The sequence below is a fragment of the Tachysurus vachellii genome, chromosome 3 (assembly GCF_030014155.1).
Source record: "Tachysurus vachellii isolate PV-2020 chromosome 3, HZAU_Pvac_v1, whole genome shotgun sequence".
In the NCBI taxonomy this organism is placed as follows: Eukaryota; Metazoa; Chordata; class Actinopteri; order Siluriformes; family Bagridae; genus Tachysurus; species Tachysurus vachellii.
In genome coordinates, this window is record NC_083462.1 from 14644157 (window position 1) to 14670391 (window position 26235).

The following is a 26235-nucleotide window of genomic DNA, read 5'->3' on the forward strand; positions in this document are numbered from 1 at the left end:
TTATCCATACAGTGTAATTACAGCTCCATTTGTGACAGGAATTCCTGTGGTCTTGAACAAGCTGATCCCACAGTCAGGACAGCGGATATGTTTGAGTCACAGGCTAAAAAAACATCAGCACCAACCTGGTGTGACGCACAGTAGAGTCAAGCAACCGAGCCTGCTGTCATGAAGTGTTTAAAGAACATATGCATGTATAAATCTGTAGGTGATGTTCAGGGACACCTCAGACACTCACACAAACTGAGAAATATCTGAGAAACTAAAATAGCTCTTGGCTTACATTCAGAGCTCAAATCATAAACATCAGCATATTACCTGTTTGCAGAAATAAATCAAATCATTACACTACACAAAGACAATAAGCAGAGTACAGCTAGGAGAGAATTCTGATGTAAGCATCATTTCTCAGGAGATGAGACTGGGCATATCACCATGATTTAAAGTGAGCTGGAGCAGCGACACCTGCTCCTCATCTCCATCACTGATCCAGCTCCACTTAAACACAATTTAAAGCCTTATGAAGACCGCTGATGTTCCAATCAGGAGCACGTGTAGATAAAGGCAAACATCACTCTGATTTTCGTGTTAGCAAATGCTATAAAAGGAGAAACTAACGCTGGGGTGGGCATGTCATCGCTCAGAGTTTAGTCAGAGGTTAGTGACAGAAAAATACAGGGGAAAAACTCAGAGAAAAGGACAGAGAGAGAGACAGACAAGAGGAAGACGGGGGAGAAAGAAGAGAGAGAGAGAGATAGACAAATTGACACGGGAGAAAGACAGAGGGAGGGAGGGAGGGAGGGAGAGAGAGTGAGGCGCTTGGCGTGCATGTGCACTCACCCACTCCGGGCGCGGTGACTGAGCTGGCTGGTTTGTTTTGAGCAGAAGCAGCGGCAGCAGCGGCAGCAGCAGCAGCAGCCACAGCATTGCCGTAGCCGCCCTTACAGAAATCCCCGCTCCCTGCTGAAGCCTGGCCCAAATCCTCATAGCCTGCAAACGGGCACACACACAGCCACAGCCCCATAGCATTAGAAACACACACCAGGCAAGGGCACAGAAAAAGGAAGGAGGAGGAGGAGGAGGAGGAGGAAGAACAGACAGTAAAAGAAAGCAGCAAGCAGAAATGCTGTGTTAGAGAAGCAAAGGGGTTATAATCAGAGAGTGTTGAGCTGTGGGGGGAGCAGAAAATTGAACGTAAAGAGCAAAAAAGTGAGCAAGATGTGGACGTAAAAGGGACAAAAAAAAAAAAAACAAATACAGCAGATCAGAGTGAGTAGTTATGAAGCGTCAACAGCAAGTTAGAAAGACAAGTGAAAGCCTGTGGACTGGTGAATACGCAGAAAGCGAATGAATAAGCATGTGACATCCCACCACCTGAACGCGAGCCCATGCCTGACCCGATCACCCCAACGTCACTGCTAGCAAACAGCTCACTGAACCTCATAAACCTGGAGCCAAACACCTGACCTAGACAAGTCTAATGTAGCATCACAGACTTTATCTTCTTTGTCCTTTACACAGACAGACAGACAGGACATACACACACACGGACAGACAGCGTCTGAGAAACCACAATGGTGAATTACAGATGCTATGGAAAAAGAAAGGGGGGGAAAAAAAAAAAAAAAAAAAGCTTATTTGAGAAAACCGGCAGGAGAGTCACATTTAAAATGTGGAAGAAGGTGAGTTTACTGGACACTCGACACACGTCCTGTGGGTGAGGAAGGACTGGTGCAATCTGTGACAATCCCATAACTACACAACTCCTGAAAGACACAGTGACTTGTTCTCGATCACAACCCTGTTAAAGGCAACGTGTCAAAGTCCTCCATGCATTTGGATCATGTGGGTGAGGACACAATGTGAATATACAACGTGACACGCAAGTGAATATCTCACCAGTGCTGTATCCATGGGATCCGTATCCACTAGCCTGCTGGAAGGCTGTGGCTGAAGCGTTGACGCCGACATTCACCCCGTGCTGTTTGGAGGACGTAGCTGCTACCTGAGTAAAAACACAAAGTCCATCATTTTCAACAACACTACCAACTCCTGTTGTTCACTAGCCACATTCTGATCCTGATTACAATCCTTCCATACTCGATAATGCCTGACTTTCTGCATCTTGATGGCTCGCTGCCACCTCCTATTCATCAGTACTTAATAACAATATAAGGGATTATGTTAGAAGTTAATGAATCTAAATGTTGGGTTTATCTGGATGCTTTTAAAGTGTTTTGTATGTCATCAAGAAAGAGATGAGTGACTCTCACCGGGAACATAGCAGGGCCGTACTGGAAAGTGTTGGGCAGGCCGGGCACGCCCGTGTAGTACGGCAGACTGGTGTAGCTGTAGCCGGGGGGCAGAGCGGGGTTCAGGAAGGGCTGCTGCGTGGTGTGGTGAGTTTGGGTCTGACTCTGCTGGGCCTGAGCCAGCGTGGTGGCCGGAGAAGGAGATGAAGTGTCCCCACGACCAAACTTTGTTAGATCACCAGCTACAGACCAAAATGAGGAAAAAATTAAACAAATGTAGAGCAACCCTGCGTTAATAAGATATTATAGTTCTTTAGACAAAGAAGAGATTCTAGACACAATGAGCTTTTTTTTCTTGATCTGACACTTCAGATGTTTCCCCTCAATGTATTGAAGGTTGTGAAAGGTTTCCTCTTTTGCTAAATTAAGTTGTTTTACAAATTACTGATAGTTGCCTTTAAACAAGCCACATTTAACTGAATAGTACACAATATTTTCGTCTTTTCTCCATCCTGACACACTGCACTAGTGCAGCAGCTCAACAACAAAAAGCCATTCCACTGTGTATCCATCTCTGTTAAACTAGTATTGTGTATCTAATCACGTGTGTGTATTCTGGACTAAACACTAACTGGTTTTTATATTAGTTAGTTTAAAAAAAAACCTGAAAAGGCTGAGAAAGATGAAATTTGAGACCCAGTTATGGGGAACCATGAAGGTGGAGAAAGGCAATGTGTTTAACGTCACTGCATCAAATCACACAGGAATGTTCTGGATGCTTTGTCCTCCACAAATACAAAGTGTGGAGACTTTGAGTCACTTATGGGCCACATGTTACTGCGATGAAATGTCTGAGTTGCACAAAATCCATTATTTGGGGTCATTTGGACAATCCTCTGCTGTAACACTCTACTTGTGTCTTCACACTTTCAGTGGGTTTATTTTACATTTTTAAGAATTTCTAGGCAACATTTAAGTTTCAATATTGAATTTGTTTGAACCATCCACGTTCAGTTACCATAGGAACCGTGATTAGCGCACTAATACTGTGGTGTATGTTTGAGTTGCTACAAACACGTGATGTTTATTGCCTTGTGTCAGATTATTTGTCACTGAGTGAATCAGTGCCATTACAGTGAACGAGTCTCACCAGAATAAGGGTTGCTGGTCAAACCGCCGTCTCTGCCCGTCAGTGCTGTTGTTGGGGTCGCAAATGGAATGCTATAGTAATCCTACACAGAAAGGAAGAAGCAGCAGCTTAGAAACGATCATACTCACAGAAACAATCCTATTGTAGTGTAATGACCTGCTTTAGAAGCCACGTAGCCATGCAGGGTTTCACATGATGTTATAAGAGCTGTAAGAGCACACTGCTTATACAACAGCCTAATAATTAACAGCATAATTTCCAAACAGCTGATTAAGTGGTACTTCACTGCTGAGGCACTTCTGTGTTCACACGACAAATGCTATACGGGCTATATGAGTACTAACACCTGTGACTGGATCACATGGCATCTTTAAGACACCTTCATGCCCTGTTCTGTTCATGAGGGGTACAGGTACGATGGGACACATTAATACCAGGTGTGAACAAGGACTTTAGGCTCATGCCCTTATTGCTGAGATGAGGACATAGCTGTGGGGTTTGTTGTTTAGCTGCAGGCCTTGTCGGTGAACCTGTGCTCAGGTGCCTGCTGTGAGGAAGTAGTAAAAGCCTCTATGACCAAAGTGAAAAAACACTGGGTGCCGTTATGGTTCACACTGCTGACACCACTACACGTTCCTGACACTGAGGTAAGATGAATTGCTGTTGAGCTTACCAGTGGTATTCTTGTCTGGAGCATCTGCAGATCGTCATAGCCATACACCTGGGGCTTGGATTCAGACCAGACATTAGAACATGGGTTATACTCAATTCACAGGTTAAAGCTAAGATGAGCAATTAAGAAAAAAATGTATGGAAAAATAATGAAACGTGTGTACAGTAGAAAATTCTCACCGGGTAGGCATGAAGCAGACCAGGAGCCATGATGTAGGGGTTGGGCAGGAGAGGAGGCACTCCAGGAGGCAGGTTTGGAGGCGCTTTCCCTGCACAACAATAAGCGCACAAGCGTTACAATGCTACAATGTGTGAGTGAAAGGAGACTGCAGGGAGATGGCGGGTAAAACTGTCTCTTAACAGGAGGGGAAAAACCTTTACGGCATTGGAAAAATACAGGTTGCTGATTAACCAGTGTGTACTAGTACAAGAGCCACCTGTACTTTGTGCCAAAAGCAGCTGATTTTAACCCAGCAGACTTCCAGGTAATGTAACTACTGAGCAAAAGGGCTATTTTAAATAAACATTAGATTGTTCTAAAGACAGACAAGTATATAATGTTTTAAATGATAAGATTTAAATGACAATCTGTAAGTAGATTTTAGATTTGTGTCATACCTGAGGCAGCCGTGCTGCGTGATGAAGCAGATGATGGTATGGCTGAAGCGGAGGCCACTGACGAAGATGCAGCAGCTGCAGCAGTCAGAGGGACAATAGAGGCAACTCCACCTGCACTGTTCAAGCCCATAGCCAGACTACTGACTGGCCCCAGACTTATCTGTGCAGAGGCAGCACTGACCGTGGAAGAGGAAGGAGGAACAGGATTATGGGAGATGGGTACCGAGGATGAAGAGGAGGAGACTGTGGATGAAGGGGGAATGGTGGAGGCCACTGCAGAGACCGAGGAGAAGGAAGACGAGTGCAAGCTTGAGTCTCCATCCACATTCGGGTGCTGAAATAAAAATGGGGAGATAATTTGGGGCACAAAAAAGAAAAATAATGTGAGTGCAAACTAAAAAATAGATCATTGCTTAGAAGAGAACCTTTAACTTTAACTGGAATAGCCATGTATCTAACTGTAGTAAAATTTAGTGAGGTTATATAAACTAGGACAGTGAGATACTGTTAGGTGTGTGTGCTATCTAAAATCAACATTGCAGCGCATAAAACACACACGACAAGCTTCGGTTAATGTTCACATCATCCATCAGAATGGCGGGGGGTGGGGGGTTAAACGTGATCTCGGTTCTTGATGTTGCTGATTTTCTACATTGCTACACAATCGGCTACACAATCGGCTCCCTCACTGCTGGCAGGTCTACCTATGACCACGATTCGTCCTCTGCAAATGATCTAAAATGCAACTGCACTGCTTGTTTTCAACCTGCCTAAGTTCTCGCACACCTCCCCACTGCTGCGATCCCTCCACTGGCTTCCGGTAGCTGCACGCATCAGATTCAAAACACTGATGCTTGACTACAAAGCCAAAAACAGACCAGCTCCCTCTTACCTCAAACCTCATCACTCCTCACACTGCACCTCACACCCTCAGAGCTACCAGCACTGCTCGACTGGTCCCACCATCTCTCAGGGTAAGAGGTAAGTATACTACAAGACTTTTTTATTCCGACACCAAGGTGGTGAATGAACTTCCCCTAGAGGTCCAGACAGCTGAGTCACTGGCTATCTTCAAACGACGGTTGAAGACCTACTCATTCATGAAACACTTCAACTAGCACTTCCTCCCTGTTTGTTATGTATATAAAATAAATAAATAAACTGTTTTAGACTCATAGTATCTTAAGTATGTAACCTAGTGAACCAGAGTTAATGTATCCAACGAGAGACTTTTGTACGTTGCTCTGGATAACGGTGTCTGCCAAATGCTGTAAATGTAAACAAATCAGCAGGTGTTTCTTATAAAGTGGTTTCAAATCATATAAATGAAATGAAATCATAATCTCAGCACAACTTGACTAACTGTTTGCCAATACGACAAAAAAAAACAACCCTGTACAGCGTGTCAAAACTTTCAATGACTGCAGTGAGCATCTAAAACTACAGATTTTGCACCATTCAACAGAATATTCATAAATTTTCCAAAAGCATTCAGTGAAGGTTATAATAAAATGACACTGTAAATGGCTTGAAAAAAATATATATATCTTTTTAAATAAAACTCATTCTAGTATTTAAAATTACATACATCATTTTTATATCATATGTAAAAACTACTTACCAGTAAGCCAGTGTTAGAGGTTCGGACTGTGGAAGGAGCCAAACTGCTCTGTGGTGTGGAAAGGGAACTGAGAGAAAGAGAAAAACATCAGCTTCCTTCTGCTTCTCTGGACATTTAACACTTTACACTAGAAGACTTTTCACTCTCACTTGTGTTGTGGAGGAACAATGGTATTGGAGGAGGGGTCTTCATGTCCAAGAGGTGTGAGAGGTGTCTGACTGGCTGTGGTCAGGTGAGAGACGGGGCCCGAGGGCGGCTCTGACAGTGACGACATGTTCGACACAGAGGATGGAGCGGTGGAGTCAGAGGCTGGTTTCACAGACACGGCAGAGCCGCCTGCTGCTGGACAGAAAACACAAGGGTTTCAAATATACACTACATACCGAAGAAGAGGGACATTTTAAGTAGCAGAATTATTGGCACCCTTGGAAAAAAGTGATATATTTTGTCTGCTGTTATATCCTAATTATTTGTTTTAAATCAGAACACCACTTTAACCTGACATCTATTCATCACTGCTGCTAATACTTTGCTCGTTCTGTCCATGCTGGTTATAGAATAATACAGCAGTTAATGTTCAAAAAAAAGAAAAAACCCATTTGTTTTGAATCCAGTGTTAAATAAAATGGAGCATCATCAACTATGTCAGAGCACAGAGTCTTACCTTCCAGAGACTGTGTTGTCTGTATTGAACTGAATCCGTTCTGCATGCAACAACACAAAAGCACAAGCAGGTTAACAACTCATTAAAACTGATGCTCGTCTCCATCTACACTAAAATAACCGTTCCACTGTTCCAGTCTGGTTCTAACTGCGTTTTCAGTATATACATCTTGACAAAAATAAATAAACAAACATAGGATTTCTTTAAAAACAAAAAGGCCAAGCAGGTGTGTGTACATGATTAATCAAGACTAGATTATTCAGTCTGTGTGCGCTCACCTTGGGCTGCAAGTCTTTCTGTGGAGACGAGGAAACGGAGGGAGGGTAGCGCCGGGTCTGGCTCGCTCGCTGCTCGTATAGCTCCATCTGAGTGGTGTTGGAAAGAGCAGGAGCCTGCTCACTAACACACAAACAGGATTATTACTTCAGGTTCATCAGCTTCATCTAAGCAAGTTTATACACCTCTGCCTTTAATTTTCCCAGCAACAAGCACATCATCATCATTCTATATTCTGGACTGTTCATGGTTATGAATGCATCATGAACAAGCTTCACCTAAACGAAGCGGATCGTATGCTGCAAGAGTTCTAATTAGTTCCAGCTGATTCACATCTAGATGTAGCAGTGAAGGCTGAAGCATGTACACATTATTTTAGCAGCCTGATACAACCCCTGGCAAAAAGTATGGAATCACCCCTCTCAGAAGATGTTCATTCAAATGTTTAATTGTGTAGAAAAAAACACAAGCACATGTATGCCACAAAACAATTATCACTCAACAATCCAAACTTCTGGCTGTATAAAACACTTTAAAAAAACAAACAAACAAAAAAAACAAAGAAAGATAACTATAGTCAATTACAACTGTTTTTACAGATCAAACAGAGGAAAAAAATATGGAATCACACAAATCTGAGGAACATTATATGGAATCACCAAATAAAAACACTACTAGTACTTTGTTGCACCACCTCTGGCTTTTATAACAGCTTGAATTCTCTGAGGCATGGATTTAACTAATGACAAACAGCATACTTCATCAATCTGTCTCCAGCTTTGTCTTATTGCAGTTGCCAGATCAGCTTTGCAGGTTGGAGCCTTGTCGTGGACCATTTTCTTTAATTTCCACCAAAGATTTTCAATTGGATTGAGGTCCGGACTATTTGCAGGCCATGCCATTGACATTATATGTCTTTCCTGTAGGAATGTTTTCACAGATTTTGTGATATGGCACGATGCATCATCAATCCTGAAAAATGATGCTACAATCACCAAACATCCTTTCAATTGATGGAATGGGCGATTTGACCTAAAATCAAAATCTCGATTAATTGAACATTTTAACTTGTTTATGATTAATGAACGATTATTTTATTTTTATTTTTTTTGCTCTCATAGTTCACTGACAAGTTTTGTTTAGTAAATATGCTCACATATTACAAGTGAGAGATTTTTGAATGAAGGGTGCATTACTTGATTTTAAAATAATTGAAGGAAACACCACACATTGCCTAAAACGAACAGTCACTTTGTTCTTATAAAAAAAGTAAAAATAAATAACTTGCACTTTTGGAAACAAAAATGTTTTTCATATTAAAAGTAGAAAATAAGCAGTATCTCTTCTAAATAAAAACTTGTATAGCTTCGCTCCACTGTAGCCAAGGGAGTCATATCCTTTGCGATGTAATAACAAATATTGTCAGTTATTTCTTTCCATCTTCTTGAACTCTTCTCATACTGTGTGGCATTTGTGAATGCATTTATTATCAACATCTGCTTTGCGGAGGCACTTGTTACTGAGCGCTTGTCAGTATCTTTTTGTTTTTTTTTTGAGCCATGCACTGTTCATACTCAGTAACGTGATTGCGCTCCAAGTGTTGAAACAAATTGGTGGTGTTAACTTTGGGCGTCGAAACTGTTTTTCTACAGTGTCTACATCTGACTTCATTTTGTTCGAGGTCATCCTTACTGAAGCCAAAATGTGTCCAAACGACAGAGACTGCGTTTTTCTTTGGTGACTCCACACGCGGTACTGTTTTTAATGGGAAAGTAATCTAAATAATCGACCTGGAAAAATTTGATCGATTATAGGTTCTAAATGTCGATTTTGATTACTTTTCGATTAATTGCCCAGCCCTACATACAACCCCATATCATTAATGATTGTGGAAATTTGCATGTTTTCTTCAGGCAGTTGTCTTTATAAATTTCATTGGAACGGCACCGAACAAAAGTTCCAGCATCATCACCCTGCCCAATGCAGATTCGTGATTCATCACTGAATATAACTCTCATCCAGTTATCCACAGTCCAAGATTGTCTTTCTTTAGCCCACTGAAACCTTGTTTTTTTTTCTGTTTAGATGTTAATGATGGTTTTCGTTTGGCTTTTCTTTATGTAAATCCCATTTCTTTTAGGCGATTTCTTACAGTCCGGTCACAGACATTGACTCCACTTTCTGCCCATTTGTTCCTCGTTTGTTTTATTGTGCATTTTCTGTTTTCAAGGCATATTGCTTTAAGTTTTCTGTCTTGGCGCTTTGATGTCTTTCTTGGTCTACCAGTACGCTTCCCTTTTACAACCTTTCCATTTGATTTGTACTTGGTCCAGATTTTAGACACAGCTGACTGGGAACAACCAACATCTTTTGCAACATTCCGTGAAGATTTACCTTCTTCGAGAAGTTTGATAATCCTCTCCTTTGTTTCAACTGACATCACTCGTGTTGGAGCCATGAGTTATGTCAATCATCTTGGTTCAACACATCACTAATGTGTGCAAGCACTCTTTTTTAACTGCAGACTAATTAGCAGTTGTAATCAGATACAGGTGTTTGTTTTACAAATGCAAAGTGCATGGTGATTCCATATAATGTTCCTCAGATTTGTGTGATTCCATATTTTTTTCCTCCGTTTGAACTGTAGAAACAGTTGTAATTGGCTATAGTTATCTTTCTTAGTTTTTTTTGTTTTAAGTGTTTTATACAGCCACAAGTTTGGATTGTTGAGTGAAAACTGTTTTGTGGCATATATGTGCTTGTTTTTTTTCTACACAATTAAACATTTGAATGAACATCTTCTGAGAGGGGTGATTCCATACTTTTTGCCAGGGGTTGTAATTGTGGAAACAAAATGTCAGTTTAAGACCACGTTATTATCAGGAACTACTAATGAGTAAAGAGATCATTACTAAGCTACACGTTACACGCTCGGGCATCCGTTGGATTTTTAATGGGATAAACATGCAAAAAGTCAGGAGACTTTTAGAAATTTGGTGCCTAGGATTTTTTTTGCCAGGTTCCCTGTGGTTTATAAACGAGTGTGTGAAAGAGTAAGTATGAGAATAAGTTTGTTTTTGAATGGTTTCAGCATGGTTCTCTCACTGTACTGTAATGTTCACACTGCTGGGAAGCAAAACAAATAAGCAAGTGTAAAAACTGGAGATGAGTGAAACCTGTTGGCGCTGGTGTACAGGCTGTTCTGAGTGGCATTGCCTGGTGTGGTGGTGGCGGCTGCTGTGGTGTCGTACTCAGGCAGGACAGGCTCAGAGCCAAACTGTAACGCACCAAACTGCAGGTTGAGTCCGGGGATGTCTGCTGAACCTGGCATCTCCACTGCTAAAGCAGGGATCTGTTCAACAACAACAAACAGCAGCACTTAAGGATTAAAACAGGCCATGTGAAATAACGTTACTATGGGTCAAAATGCAGTCCTGTGGATGAAACAGACTTCTGCTTTATATAAGGTTTATACTTTGTAATTGTATACCACTCTCAACAATTACCCCATCAGCCGAGTGCAAGTCTACGTTTCTCACCAATCGAGATTCTTTTTTTTATTTGCTTTTCTTTTATTTTTAGTCTGTTACAACCAAAACCACTACGGTTTATCATGAAACTGCAACCAGGAAGAGAATTATCTTCCAGCTGAAATAAAAAACTGAAAGTATTACACATTAATGACCTGGATTGTAAAAATCTTTTCGGGTTAAAAGGCGATCTGTAGCCGCCTGTTACCATGGCAACATGCAAATAAGCTGTAGGTTTGTTGGGAACCAGCGGAAACACTTGCCTTGGTGCTGATGGAGGTTCTCTTCTTTTGATGTTTAAGCTTATGCTGCTGTAGAGGCAGAGGACTGGAGGCCTGAGGCTCAGAAGGACCCAAAGGGATCTGCTGCTGGCCAACTGTGGGCCCTGAAGGCTTCAGAGCCGAGACGGTTTGGGCCAGAGTGGTGGAAGGGGGTGGCTGGGAAGAGGCAGTGGAGGGGGTAGGACCTTTCTCCTGCAGGAAGGCGTCCATTATGGAGGATGCGGCGGAGGAGGTGGGCTGGTACGGCTGCCGCTTGGTGAAGGGACCTGCCGTGTCCGTCTGAGACTTCATGTCTAAATCAAAGAGAAGACCAAGAGTCACACAAACGGTTATTAAAAGGAGACAAAAATCTTTACAGCCTGCGAAGAGAACTTCATTGAACCATCATCAGGTTCAGTCACACAGCAAATGTCCATGGTTATATTAGCATCACTAAAGTTTTGGTGTAAAGCAGGTGGGATTACTGGACACAGTAACAGCACTACATGGAACATACCATCTCATACACACTAATATCTACATTCACACCAGCAACAGATAATCAATCAATTGCACTGCTGTTAGTTTAACAGCAGACCAGAAAAACACCAGTAGACCTCTGAAAAGGAAGCTGTCCTACCATACTGTGCCAGGGGAGCAGGACTGGACTCCCAGCTAGAGGGGCCTGTGCTGGATGGGCCACTCTGGGAATGCTGCGCTGCAAGCTGGGCCAGAGCCTGCGCTGTCTTGAACTGCTCCAGGAACTGGGAGCCACTGGTGGAGCTTCCACTGCTGCCCTTAGAGTCTCCCACTTCACCGAAACCCTTACCGAGCATGCTCACCTAGAGTTTAAAATACACGAGTCCAGACTTTTCTGGTATATAAGCAACAAACCTGCCTGTACACACTAACGCATTTTTCAAGCAGGAAACGGGATTCGTTCGTGAGGAGGTTTAGACACGAAATATTTATTCATGAAAACTCTGTAAAAGATTTCATATCCCATTTGTGCTCCAGAGTGTGTGTACATCTATTCTAATGAAGACTGAATAAATAGGATCATTCACATTTGTTTCACAGTGTTTTATATCTGGTATGCGGCATGCTATTTATTATTTTTATGACTTTTCCAGCATTTAGTAGACATCCTTATCCAGAGAGACTTTAGCACAAGGATGTGTTTATGACCGAGCAGTTAATCGAGTCAGAGGCTAAGAGCATGATGAAGAATGTAGAACACAAACCATTCAGTTCTTAAAAAAATAAGGAAATCATTTTTGAGCAGTCTCTCACCATGTTGTGCTGATTATACGTGGTGTTGGAGGAGGGCTGGGAGAGTGAGACAGATTGCTTAGAGTTGCTAAAAACCAGAGACTGGGATAGAGATGGGGGCTGAGGGGCATCTAGTGGAGCAGATTCCGTCTCAGAAGAGGAGGTGGGTGGAGTTTTCCCCAAAAGCACTGCTAAATCAATCCTGTGTCGGACACACACACAGACACGCAGGCACAGACAGCCAGACAGACGCACGCACGCAGGCACAGACAGACAGACAGGCGCACGCACGCAGGCAGACAGACAGACGCATGCACCCAGTCACAGACAGACAGACAGATGCATGCACACAGGCACAGACAGACACACGCAGGCACACATAGACAGACAGTCAGACGCACACAGGCACAGACAGGCAGAAACAGACAAGTAATAATTATGAGCTGCATTCTTAAAATTTCCACAAATAAAAGACAAAAATTTATTCCTGTACGTTTACTTTCTATCCTGTGCATTTTTAAACTCCTACAGCTACAGTCTTACATGTAACCCATGATTTAATTAAACTCTACTAACTGGCCTTATTGAATAGGACATGGACTTAATACTGTAATTCTCTCTGAAACTGTTTCTACAGGACTGTAACAGCTGGACTCGAGTCAATTCTGTCGTGATCGAAACAAAAGCACTTGTCTTTTTTATTACAAGTGCACCATGATGTATTAGACTCAACAACACCACTGACCAACAAAACAGCTTGAGAGGATCAACAGGTTCATCTAGAAGCTCACAGGCAGCTGGAACAGCAGCTCAAACTGTTCAGTGATTTACTTAGTTACTTAATTCTCTCTAAAGAATTTATATATTAATGAAAATAAAAAAATAAGACAAACTGCAAAACAAACATTTTACCAAATTAAATACATTTGATCAGCTGCAGATTTATTTCATTCAATCTGTTTGATATGAAACACAGTTTATACACACACACAAATACATTATCTGAAATCTAAGAAAAGTGTATTGTGACAATTTATCATCATATCAATTATTACTATATCATCATATCACTCATCGTTAATCCAATCACTCTGCTGAACCTTTAAAACCTGCCTGGATAAATAGAAACATCTGGATTAGATGAAATTTCAGTTTATTTGAGTAATGACTGCAGTCATGTTTGGGTCTGATTCACTTTAACTAAACAAACGGACTTTTGTGAAGTGATAGTTTGAATCTTTGGTCACGTGAAATCAGCAGTGTGAAGTGTTGGCAGAAATGAAAGGATGCTACAATTCTTCAGTCATAGCATACCTCTGTCCAGCTGTTATGGTAACATTCTCCTGAGGCATGGGCATGGACACTACGCTGGAGGCAGTGAAGATCTTTGTCTCTGATAACTGAGAACACATGAAGAAAGAAGAGTCATTGGGTTTCTTCGCTTCCCAATGAAATGAAGTCTGACATTCATGAGCATTTCTTACATCCTCAGTCCAGTCCTCAGTGCCCCACTCTTCTGTAGGAGTTCTCCATGCACCTGAGTAAAAGAAGCAGCGTTACTGATCCACAGGACAGGGCATACAGAAAGTCTGATTGTTACACGACAGAGAAAATGAATAAAAGATGGCGACCATACGCACCAGGAGCAGAGTCAAATTTCCGTGCGTAATTTGTTCCTTCTCCTCCAGTAAATTCGAGTCCTACAAAAAAAAGTAGACACCACAATCACACACACATGCTGTAGGCACGTGTACACCTGTGGGAAAGCTGAGCACTGGCATGTACCAACAGAGTGCTTAGGAAGAATAGTACCTTGAGCTTGTGACCGAGGAATCAAGACAGTAGAGAATAAACTCATCTGTATAATGAGCTGTAATACTTAACAGATCATTTTAACCTGTTACTAACTGGAGAAGTTTCCAGATTTATTCAAGCACAGATATTTATTTTGCTTTAAGAAGATAAATTCAATCCAAGAGAAGGGTGAATAATAAAATGGTGATGGTAAAGGAAGGGATACACACTGGCACCATCTTCAGGTTCCAAGCTGCCCGTGTTACTCCAAGTGCTTCCCATGGCATAGCTGTCCTCTGTCTGTGCTGGCTCAGCGTAGTCTGCTGGGTTAAACGTACTGCAACAAGACAAAGAAACATCTATAGAAAAAACACTAAAGTTACAGAGAGTTCAGTGAATACTGGAGGATGCAGTGACACTGACATACATACAGAAGTTACACTACTATGTTGGAACAGTTAGAAACAGCTCATTAGTAGCTTTTAAGCACCAAAGGCCACTGAAATAAAGGTGGGGTCTCCGTTGTTTGAGAAAGGCTTCAGAAAACCGAGTTGGGACGACAAAAACAAAAACAAAACTAATGTGTAGCCAATGAGCAGAAAGGGGCGGGTCTTGTCAATATGAGCGAAGAGAGTGTTCAGTGCGCATGTGTGAATTAGCAGAAAGCGGTTTTAACATTGACATGGAGGCTAAAAACAAAGAAAGAAAGCAAAGAAAGGCTTACGGTAAGGTAAGAAGTAGGACGTGTTAATATAGGATCAGCTTTCCAGCGCTGGAGAGAACTGAAGGAGCAGGAAGTTGGCCGCATATTCACAGATTCGAGTTTTCAGAATCAATAACTCCTGAGCTAAACACTGTTACTACACAAATAACTCCTCTTTTCTATCGTAGTAATGTAGAGAGGCAGCTACAACCGCATTTTGCTAGTAACAGCGTTTAGCTCAGGAGTTATTGACTCGGGAATCTCAAATCTGTGAATATGCGGCCAACTTTACTTAAGATGCCGAGGTTTTTCCTTCTCGATAGGTGAGTAACGTTGGTTTTGCTTTGTTTCACAGAACTAATATATGCCGTCCTTTGCATGATTATGCTTGTGTGTCATTTTTGCTTGTTTGTTTATCTGCAATCGTATTGTTCTTTCCTTCAGCTATGATAAAGACACATTTCTTTCCATTAGTTGCCTGGGTTACGTTTGTATGTGTGGGCGGAGGTATCAATACAGGGGTGGGACCCATTTGGATTAGGGGCGTGTTTGTTTTGGTGATTTCAAATGTCAACATTGGCTTTCAAACAACGGAGACCCCACCTTTAATTAATTTAGCCATGATTGGAGCTCAATTTCTGCTACAAAGCTCATTGTGGGGAGAGATAAAAAATCTGCCATAATGAGCAGGGGACATGAAGTGACTTACCCCATACCCTGAGCTGAGAACCTTCCACCTCTCCTACCAGCACCACCTAAAGGATTCAGACACGTCAGTAAGACGCCGCTTTATGACCGAGTACACAGTCTGTACTGAGTTTGGTTAATGTGAGAATTCATCTCCATCTAAAAGCAGCGATGCGGCAGCACTTTAATTCTCTCTCCTCATTTGTACACCTCATCTTCAATTGCATGTTGAGATACATCTACATCATATGTAAGAACAGTGATTATCATTTTGTTCACAGTCATGCTCAGACAAGTGTCTGATGTACAACAGCTACCTCTCCCTCTGCCTCGTCCTCGACGGCCACGCTCCATCCCTCTGCCCACTACTCCACTCACTTTAGCGCCGTCCAAGCCGTTCTCCTGACCCCGAACTAGAGAGAGAGAGAGAAAATGATGAGAGAATTAATGAAGGATCGTCCATAATTTAGCTGAGAGAAAAAATTCCAAATGAAATAAGAATCCACATTCATTCACTGCTACATAGCCAGTGTTTAATTACAGCACACAGAAAAATGACAAACTAAGGGCACAAAAATCCAACACATCCTTCAGATCGAAAGTTACTACAGAGTGGAGAGAGCCTTGAGGGAGGGAGGGAGAGAGAGAGAGAGAGAGAGAAGGAAGGAGGGTGATAGAAGTCTTGTCAGGAATGACAGGTGTCAGTCCACATAGAAATAAATTAATCTGACTGACGCTGTGTAATCCCCAGATTAAGAGCACTGAAACCAGGTCTAGGTTTTACATTCAGCACAGTCATCATGATGCATTAAGACATCTTTGTTTCACGTGTGCACCACGGTTTTGCTGCGGTTCCTCCAGCAGAGCACCAACAGTGGACGGCGTTTCATCCACCAGTTAAAAATTTTAAAATCTTAAACAAACTGAAAAACCAGCAACAAATAAAAAATTAATTCCTCCTTAAACAGCAGAAATTTTTGTGCAGATTGTGTGTAAAACTGAAGTTTGGGAATACTGGGACACGGAAGCCTTATTTTAATCCCCGCTTCCGGTATAGTGAAGACTATATATATGTGGTGAAGACGTTCATGGTGGAAGATGAAAAGATTAGATTCAGAGAAAGATAATGATCTCTGACGCAACAAAGCAGGTTAATATTTCAACCTGAGTAACTTGTGTTCTTATCAGGATGAATTTTAAACATCGTCCAAGCAGCTTTGTGAACTCTGAGGTTCTGTTAGAGCATGACATCACACTACACTCAGGGGTTAAGTTTGTCTGGAGACTTGTCTCCACTCACACTCTCGTCCGCGGCTGGTTCCGCGCCCCCTCCTCGGAGCGCCTCCTCTACGACGTGCTACATCTCGCTCTCCTCCTCGCTCTCGATTTTCCTTCATTTCTTCTACTCCGTCCGTCTGTGCAATTTCCTTCTGGCCTGACACGCTCTTCTTCTTCCCCACCATTTCCCATGAATCCTGTGAGCAGAAGAGAAACCTTTAAACCTCGGTTAGATAAACGTGGCCCTTTGTAAATGTAAGTCTGTGAATATGTGTTCGGTCTTGGGATTATTTATCAAAATATTTTAACCTACAGATCTAGGTTGAATTTAGGAGAATTACGTTGCTCTGGGACTCCGGAAGCAGCTGCAGTGTTACTCTGGCACGCATTCTGTCCCCTTCATCGCTACAGATGAAGCATATGGATGGGTTTCCTGTGTGCTCTTTATACACGATACCTCTATTGTAATAAACAATCTTTTATTACAGGCTACAATTAAAAAATAAACCCTAACTGAAGCACTAACTTACCCACCACTCATTCACTCTCATACACGGCTTAGAGAACACAAGCAAGCTTTTAAACGACTTCATAATTAACACCCACAGAATTACAGCTGTGCAAAGAATCATGGGAAGTGCAATGTCACTTTGTGTGAATGTGTGTGTACACGCATGTGTGTGGAGTCACTGTACACATGATTAAAATAACTCTGGATGTCAGTGTATTTATTTGTATGTGTACGGAGCTCTGCAGGCTGGAGGCAGGGGCCACTCACGATGTCAGGGCTGCCCTCCAGCAGCACATTGATGGCTCTGTTCACATCTCCATTGCAGTCGTGTAGCGCTATCATAGACTCATCTTGGTCCTTCCCAGTGATGTCAACTAGCTGAACATGTGAGGAGAAACAGAGATAAACAGCTTACAGTAAACTGGAGATGTACACACACAAGCAACACAACTATACAACAGTGTAGACATTAATGAGCTTCTACAAGGCTAGAACTGTCTTTAGAAAACCACTACAAATTAAAAAAATCAATTAATTCATCAAATCTGTTTACTGATCAGGAGACACAAGCTCTGTACTGCTCGTCCACAGAATGGAACGTAACAGTGATATTAGTTATGTTTGAGGGGTTGATGTTTAAATACAGCGATTTTAGTGTCTATAAAATGCCTGACACGAAGTCTCTGAGGCCACAGCTCGAGCCAGAGGTTCTTACAGATATCTGAGGCGCACAATTCTTTTTATTTTTTATTTTTATTTTGTTAGAGTGGCAAATAGGAAAAACAAAACTACAACAAATAAATAAAATGACAACCCACATTGTTGAATTTATTGAATAACATTTTATAGCTTTCTGAATTTCCACACTTTTTTGATAATGTTCCTGATATAAAAGCCTGTAATCTGATCATCAGCGACTGGCCTTTAAACGGTAAACATTAAGGTTCGATTGGCTCTGATGATCTCCTGAGCTGTTGATGTGAATGTCGGAGCTTTACGTTGCTCTGGGATTCAGACTGACACAAAGCGCATCTGGTCGCAGCTCCACAGCTGATTGCGCGCACAGACTCAGACAGAGTCGCGCGTGCACAGAGTCGCGCGCACACACATACAGCCTGATAAAGCTGAGAGACATAGTAATAATAATAATAATAATAATAATAATAATTCTATAATGTGCACTGATGACTGCCAGTGGAGCAGGATTACAGATTCTCATCAGACCAGTTCCTTCAGAGAGACTTTATACAGTTAATACAGAAGGTGTAGGTGTGTGTGTGTCAGTTGTTAGTGTTGGGAGCTGAGATTAGTGTTACAGTGTGCTGGTATTCAGAGTGCTCCTGACCTGCTTGACCTTTTCCTCAAAGTCAGCATCGTTGTGGTCCGAGATCATCTGCGCGAGTCGGATCTGCTCAGCTGTGGCCTGGGAAATAAACACAGATTAGAATCAATTGTCAGTTTGTGTAGTGCTCAAACAAAACGTCAGCAATGTTTGTCTGCCTGGGTGTCTCTCTCTTTCGGTTGGTCTGCCTGGGTGTCTCTCTCTCTGTCTGCCTTTGTCTCTCTCTCTCTGTCGGTCTGCCCGTGTCTCTCTCTCTCTCTCTCTGTCAGTCTACCCGTGTCTGTCTCTCTCTCTCTCTGTCTGTCTGTCTGTCTGTCGGTCTGCCCGTGTCTCTCTCTCTCTCTGTGTCTGCCCGTGTCTCTCTCTCTCTCTCTGTCAGTCTGCCCGTGTCTGTCTCTCTCTCTCTCTCTCTCTGTCTGTCTGTCTGTCGGTCTGCCCGTGTCTCTCTCTCTCTCTGTGTCTGCCCGTGTCTCTCTCTCTCTCTGTCAGTCTGCCCGTGTCTGTCTCTCTCTCTCTCTGTCTGTCTGTCTGTCGGTCTGCCCGTGTCTCTCTCTCTCTGTTGGTCTGCCCGTGTCTCTCTCTCTCTCTGTCGGTCTGCCCGTGTCTCTCTCTCTCTCTCTGTCTGTCTGTCTGTCGGTCTGCCCGTGTCTCTCTCTCTCTGTCGGTCTGCCCGTGTCTCTCTCTCTCTCTGTCGGTCTGCCCGTGTCTCTCTCTCTCTCTCTCTCTGTGTCTGCCCGTGTCTCTCTCTCTCTCTGTGTCTGCCCGTGTCTCTCTCTCTCTCTGTCGGTCTGCCCGTGTCTCTCTCTCTCTCTCTCTGTCAGTCTGCCCGTGTCTGTCTCTCTCTCTCTCTGTCTGTCTGTCTGTCGGTCTGCCCGTGTCTCTCTCTCTCTGTCGGTCTGCCCGTGTCTCTCTCTCTCTCTGTCGGTCTGCCCGTGTCTCTCTCTCTCTCTGTCGGTCTGCCCGTCTCTCTCTCTCTCTCTCTCTGTGTCTGCCCGTGTCTCTCTCTCTCTCTCTGTGTCTGCCCGTGTCTCCCCGTCTCTCTCTCTCTCTCTCTGTCTGCCCGTGTCTCTCTCTCTCTGTCTGCCCGTGTCTCTCTCTCTCTCTCGGTCTCTGTGTCTGCCCGTGTCTCTCTCTCGGTCTCTGTGCCTGCCCGTGTCTCTCTCTCGGTCTCTGTGCCTGCCCGTGTCTCTCTCTCGGTCTCTGTGCCTGCCCGTGTCTCTCTCTCGGTCTCTGTGCCTGCCCGTGTCTCTCTCTCGGTCTGTGTCTGCCCGTGTCTCTCTCTCGGTCTCTGTGTCTGCCCGTGTCTCTCTCTCGGTCTCTGTGTCTGCCCGTGTCTCTCTCTCGGTCTCTGTGTCTGCCCGTGTCTCTCTCTCGGTCTCTGTGTCTGCCCGTGTCTCTCTCTCGGTCTCTGTGTCTGCCCGTGTCTCTCTCTCGGTCTCTGTGTCTGCCCGTGTCTCTCTCTCGGTCTCTGTGTCTGCCCGTGTCTCTCTCTCGGTCTCTGTGTCTGCCCGTGTCTCTCTCTCGGTCTCTGTGTCTGCCCGTGTCTCTCTCTCGGTCTCTGTGTCTGCCCGTGTCTCTCTCTCGGTCTCTGTGTCTGCCCGTGTCTCTCTCTCGGTCTCTGTGTCTGCCCGTGTCTCTCTCTCGGTCTCTGTGTCTGCCCGTGTCTCTCTCTCGGTCTCTGTGTCTGCCCGTGTCTCTCTCTCGGTCTCTGTGTCTGCCCGTGTCTCTCTCTCTCGGTCTCTGTGTCTGCCCGTGTCTCTCTCTCTCGGTCTCTGTGTCTGCCCGTGTCTCTCTCTCGGTCTCTGTGTCTGCCCGTGTCTCTCTCTCGGTCTCTGTGTCTGCCCGTGTCTCTCTCTCGGTCTCTGTGTCTGCCCGTGTCTCTCTCTCGGTCTCTGTGTCTGCCAGTGTCTCTCTCTCGGTCTCTGTGTCTGCCCGTGTCTGTCTGTCTGTCTCTCTCTGTGTCTGCCCGTGTCTGTCTCTCTCTCTCTGTGTCTGCCCGTGTCTCTCTCTCTCTGTGTCTCTGCCTGTGTCTCTCTCTCTGTGTGTCTGCCCGTGTCTCTCTCTTTCTCTCTCTCTCTCTGTGTCTGCCCGTGTCTGTCTGTCTCTCTCTCTCTCTCTCTCTCTCTCTGCCCGTGTCTCTCTCTGTCTGCCCGTGTCTCTCTCGCTGTCTGCCCGTGTCTCTCTCGCTGTCTGCCCGTGTCTCTCTCGCTGTCTGTCTCTCTCTGTGTGTCTGCCCGTCTCTCTCTCTCTCTCTCTCTCTCTCTCTGTGTGTCTGCCCGTGTCTCTCTCTCTGTGTCTGCCCGTGTCTCTCTCTCTGTGTCTGCCCGTGTCTCTCTCTCTCTCTGTGTGTCTGCCCGTGTCTCTCTCGCTGTCTGCCCGTGTCTCTCTGTCTGTCTGTCTCTCTCTGTGTGTCTGCCCGTCTCTCTCTCTCTCTCTGCGTCTGCCCGTCTCTCTCTCTCTCTCACTATTTCTCTGCGTGTCTCTCTCTCTCTGTGTCTGTCCGTGTCTCTCTCTCTCTCTCTCTCTCTGTGTCTGCCCGTGTCTCTCTCTCTCTCTCTGTGTCTGCCCGTGTCTCTCTCTCTCTCTCTGTGTCTGCCCGTGTCTCTCTCTCTCTCTCTCTCTCTCTCTGTGTCTGCCCGTGTCTCTCTCTCTCTCTCTCTGTGTCTGCCCGTGTCTCTCTCTCTCTCTCTCTGTGTCTGCCCGTGTCTCTCTCTCTCTCTCTCTGTGTCTGCGTCCTTTCTGTTCACAGAGAGAAACTGTTTTTCATGCTTTTATTCACTGCTCCAGGTTAGTCTTTCTTTGTGTTTTTATGGAGCTTCTTAGGGTCTTTGGATGTTGATTTTACTTTTCAGTGTTTTATTCTTGGTTTTAAATATGTCAGGAGAGACCGGTTCAGGTGCCAACTGATCAATTTTATCTTTGGTCAGGCAAAAATGGCAATATACCTGAGCCGAAAAAATGAAATTGCTCAAAATGCAGACTGAGTCAAAAGTGATCTTCTCCAGACTTATTAAATCAAGAGTACTGACGGATTTTAATTTCTATAAAAGCATGAATAACCTGCACATGTTTCAGTCAGTGTGGTGTTGTAAGAATGTTCTATGCGCTGTCATTGAAGGAGAACTGAGCTTAGCCACTGACCAGAGCTAAGCTAATGATGATTATCAGTTTACCTAATTTATTTGAGTTATTTTAATACTCTTATTATGTTGGCTTTGTAGAAGCCAACATTCTGATTTCCTTTATAAGCTTATTATTATTATTATTATTATTATTATTATTATTATTATTATTATTATTATTCTTAGCCACAAATTTATCAAGAGTAACTCGTCCTAGGGCTTTCGAGCCACATGCACCAAATTCGGATATGTTGTAGACCCTGGTCTGAAGTTTGTTGCTCCTACTTTTCTAAGCGATCGGAATTCCGGCATTCCCGGTACGGAAGCTCAAAATGGCCTTTTTTCGTATCCACTTCCATTATAAACTTTGGAGGTTTATAACTCGGCAAGTTTTCGAGCGATTTACACCAAACTCGGACAGGTTCTTAAGGACGTTACTCCGGACAAAGTTCCGGACTCGGCGTTCCGACGGAACTTTCGGTTTTCCCGTAGTCGACGATGGAACGTCCCATAGACTTGAATGGGGAATTCCTAAAATTCCTCTAAGCTTTCACACACGCAGCGTGCGCAGAGCTCAGGCACGGCTTCTCTCCTGTGTTCTATGCAGTATAATAATAAGTAGAATCCCATAATGACTGCAGTATTGACATGAAATGTCCAAACCCTCAGTAGCCACTTTTTGCCAAAAGTATTGGCACCCCACCGGGTATACTGGTGACGTCACGTGTAGCCCCGCCCCCAGAATAAGTGAAATCAAAAATGAGCACAATATGGACATGTCATATATCAAAACACTCAGCCCAATGAGGGGAACTGCCCCACGTGTATTTTGGTCACGTCACGTGACGTCACGTGTATAGCCCCGCCCCCAAAATAAGCGAAATCAAAAATTTGCACAACATGGACATGTGACATATCAAAACACTCAGCCCAATGAAGGGAAGTGCCTCACGTGTGTTATGGTCACGTCACGTCACGTGTCGTCACGTGTCATCACGTGAAAATAAAAAATTTGCACAACATGGACATGTGACATATCAAAACACTCAGCACAATGAGGGGAACTGGCTCATGGGTATTCGGATCATGTCACATGCTCATGTCCGCTCGCCTCCAAAAGTATTGGCACCCTAGCGGTCCAGTAGCTTTCACAATCTTTCTGTCCACTTGCCTCCAAAAGTAACACTAACCCTTATGTCCACTCACCTCCAAAAAGCACCGGCCTTTGCGAATACTTGCACCGTCAAAGCCAACATCAAAGTTTGTCTCGACGAACTTTACAAATCTAGTTTATTTATTTATATAGTTATTGAGTCACTCTGATTGTTGTTATTTTACGTGACTTGTGCAAATAAAAGATGGTAAAAAGTCAAAAAAAAAAAAAAAAGTCTGTGTCTCTCTCTCTGTCCGTGTCTCTCTCTCTCTCTGTCTCTCTCGCTCTGCCTGGCTGCGTGTTTGTCCGTCTCGCTCTGCCTGCCTGCGTGTTTGTCCGTCTCGCTCTGCCTGCCTGCGTGTTTGTCCGTCTCGCTCTGCCTGCCTGCGTCTCTGTCCGTCTCGCTCTGCCTGCCTGCGTCTCTGTCCGTCTCGCTCCGCGTCTCTGTCCGTCTCGCTCCGCCTGCCTGCGTCTCTGTCCGTCTCGCTCCGCCTGCCTGCGTCTCTGTCCGTCTCGCTCTGCCTGCCTGCGTCTCTGTCCGTCTCGCTCTGCCTGCCTGCGTCTCTGTCCGTCTCGCTCTGCCTGCCTGCGTCTCTGTCCGTCTCGCTCTGCCTGCCTGCGTCTCTGTCCGTCTCGCTCTGCCTGCCTGCGTCTCTGTCCGTCTCGCTCTGCCTGCCTGCGTCTCTGTCCGTCTCGCTCTGCCTGCCTGCGTCTCTGTCCGTCTCGCTCTGCCTGCCTGCGTCTCTGTCCGTCTCGCTCTGCCTGCCTGCGTCTCTGTCCGTCTCGCTCTGCCTGCCTGCGTCTCTGTCCGTCTCGCTCTGCCTGCCTGCGTCTCTGTCCGTCTCGCTCTGCCTGCCTGCGTCTCTGTCCGTCTCGCTCTGCCTGTCTGTCTCTCTCTCTCGCTCTCTCTCTGTCTGTCTGCCCGTGCCCCCCTCGGTCTGCCCGTGTGCCCGCGCCCCTCTCGGTCTGCCCGCGCCCCTCTCTCTCTGCCCGTGTGTCTCTCTCTCTCTCTCTGCCCGTGTGTGTCTCTCTCTCTCTCTGCCCGTGTGTGTCTCTCTCTCTCTCTGCCCGTGTGTGTCTCTCTCTCTCTCTGCCCGTGTGTGTCTCTCTCTCTCTCTCTCTGCCCGTGTGTCTCTCTCTCTCTCTCTCTGCCCGTGTGTCTCTCTCTCTCTCTCTGGCCGTGTGTCTCTCTCTCTCTCTCTCTGCCCGTGTGTGTCTCTCTCTCTCTGCCCGTGTGTGTCTCTCTCTCTGCCCGTGTGTGTCTCTCTCTCTCTCTCTCTGCCCGTGTGTCTCTTTCTCTCTCTCTCTGCCTGTGTGTCTCCCTCTCTCTGCCCGTGTCTCTCTCTCTCTGCCCGTGTGTCTCTCTCTCTCTCTGCCCATGTCTCTCTCTCTCTGCCCGCCCATGTCTCTCTCTCTCTGCCCGTGTGTCTCTCTCTCTCTCTCTCTGCCCGTGTGTCTCTCTCTCTCTCTCTGCCCGTGTGTCTCTCTCTCTCTCTCTCTGCCCGTGTCTCTCTCTCTCTCTCTCTGCCCGTGTCTCTCTCTCTCTCTCTCTCTGCCCGTGTGTCTCTCTCTCTCTCTCTGCCCGTGTGTCTCTCTCTCTCTCTGCCCGTGTGTCTCTCTCTCTCTCTGCCCGTGTGTCTCTCTCTGTGTGTCTGCCCGTGTCTCTCTCTCTCTCTCTGTGTGTCTGCCCGTGTCTCTCTCTCTCTCTCTCTGTGTGTCTGCCCGTGTCTCTCTCTCTCTCTCTGTGTCTGCCCGTGTCTCTCTCTCTGTGTCTGCCCGTGTCTCTCTCTCTCTCTGTGTCTGCCCGTGTCTCTCTCTCTCTCTCTCTGTGTCTGCCCGTGTCTCTCTCTCTCTCTGTGTCTGCCCGTGTCTCTCTCTCTCTCTCTCTGTGTCTGCCCGTATCTCTCTCTCTCTCTCTCTCTGCCCGTGTGTCTCTCTCTCTGCCCGTGTGTCTCTCTCTCGCTGTCTCTCTCTCTGCCCGTGTGTCTCTCTCTCTCTCTCTGCCCGTGTGTCTCTCTCTCTCTCTGCCCGTGTGTCTCTCTCTCTCTCTGCCCGTGTGTCTCTCTCTCTCTCTCTGCCCGTGTGTCTCTCTCTCTCTCTCTCTGCCCGTGTGTCTCTCTCTCTCTCTCTGCCCGTGTGTCTCTCTCTCTCTCTCTGCCCGTGTGTCTCTCTCTGCCTGTGTCTGCCTCTCTCTCTCTGCCTGTCTCTCTCTGCCTGTGTCTGCCTCTCTCTCTCTGCCCGTGTGTCTCTCTCTGTGTGTCTGCCCGTGTGTCTCTCTCTCTCTCTGTGTGTCTGCCCATGTCTCTCTCTCTCTCTCTGTGTGTCTGCCCGTGTCTCTCTCTCTCTCTCTGTGTGTCTGCCCGTGTCTCTCTCTCTCTCTCTGTGTGTCTGCCCGTGTCTCTCTCTCTCTCTCTCTCTCTGTGTCTGCCCGTGTCTCTCTCTCTCTCTCTCTCTCTGTGTCTGCCCGTGTCTCTCTCTCTCTCTCTGTGTCTGCCTGTGTCTCTCTCTCTCTCTCTGTGTCTGCCCGTGTCTCTCTCTCTCTCTCTCTGTGTCTGCCCGTGTCTCTCTCTCTCTCTGCCCGTGTGTGTCTCTCTCTCTGTCTCTCTCTCTCTGCCCGTGTGTCTCTCTCTCTCCCCGTGTGTCTCTCTCTCTCTCTGCCTGTGTCTGCCTCTCTCTCTCTGCCTGTCTCTCTCTGCCTGTGTCTGCCTCTCTCTGTCTCTCTCTCTGCCTGTGTCTGCCTCTCTCTCTCTGCCTGTGTCTGCCTCTCTCTCCAGATGAGGTTCCTCTCCCTTCAGCCAGGAAGGCTACAGTCTGAGGCTACAGTGGAGACAGTCAAATTGTACAGCTGTGTTTTCAGTCACCTGTTGTTCAGTTTCTGTGAGCTCATGAGGCTGAATGTTTGTTTTGTTGCTTAAAGTCATGCCAGCATCGGTGGCTATTTTCCTGGCAGGATGAAGGTACATAAACTTTAATACTCAATAAAACACAAATTTTCTTCGGTGAGACATTTTAGAAAACTCATAAATAGGTATTTTTAGTCCATTAATAGTTGTTTAATGGTCATTCTATTTTTACAGAGATCAGATCTTGAGGTTCATTTTGAGGCACAGTTTCATAGAAAAGCATGCGAGTCTCCATTTCAACATTGTGTGCATGTGTCTGCTTCAGAAACTTCCTTAAATCATTTAACGCCCCACACACACACACAGTGTTAATCTTGACACTGATCTCTGTCCTGCTGTTAAAGGAGTCTCAGTGAAGTTTCTTTAGAGTGTGATTTGAATCATCCTCACGTGTAGAAAAACAAACTGCAAATATGGAAGTTGCAGG

General features: G+C 45.1%; 1 protein-coding gene across 5 annotated transcripts in view; it reads right to left on the minus strand.

The window, feature by feature from the left end:
* The window catches only part of ubap2l (ubiquitin associated protein 2-like), a 34319-nt gene that overhangs the window by 2944 nt on the left and 5140 nt on the right, over positions 1-26235 (minus strand). For 2 of the 5 annotated variants that reach the window (XM_060865892.1, XM_060865890.1), the window contains exons 3-26: positions 18634-18711; positions 17556-17666; positions 16800-16974; positions 15817-15912; positions 15522-15567; positions 14340-14446; positions 13956-14015; positions 13800-13852; positions 13630-13715; positions 12337-12517; positions 11684-11885; positions 11047-11357; positions 10430-10605; positions 7256-7376; positions 6978-7017; positions 6463-6655; positions 6314-6380; positions 4693-5026; positions 4255-4343; positions 4076-4129; positions 3403-3484; positions 2274-2494; positions 1900-2005; positions 841-990 (exon numbers count right to left, since the gene is read on the minus strand). In XM_060865892.1, the coding sequence (XP_060721875.1) occupies positions 841-990; positions 1900-2005; positions 2274-2494; positions 3403-3484; positions 4076-4129; positions 4255-4343; positions 4693-5026; positions 6314-6380; positions 6463-6655; positions 6978-7017; positions 7256-7376; positions 10430-10605; positions 11047-11357; positions 11684-11885; positions 12337-12517; positions 13630-13715; positions 13800-13852; positions 13956-14015; positions 14340-14446; positions 15522-15567; positions 15817-15912; positions 16800-16974; positions 17556-17666; positions 18634-18711 (3139 nt within the window). The remainder of the gene's footprint in view (positions 1-840; positions 991-1899; positions 2006-2273; positions 2495-3402; positions 3485-4075; positions 4130-4254; positions 4344-4692; positions 5027-6313; positions 6381-6462; positions 6656-6977; positions 7018-7255; positions 7377-10429; positions 10606-11046; positions 11358-11683; positions 11886-12336; positions 12518-13629; positions 13716-13799; positions 13853-13955; positions 14016-14339; positions 14447-15521; positions 15568-15816; positions 15913-16799; positions 16975-17555; positions 17667-18633; positions 18712-26235) is intronic. The other 3 variants (XM_060865894.1, XM_060865893.1, XM_060865895.1) reach the window with 3 other exon arrangements.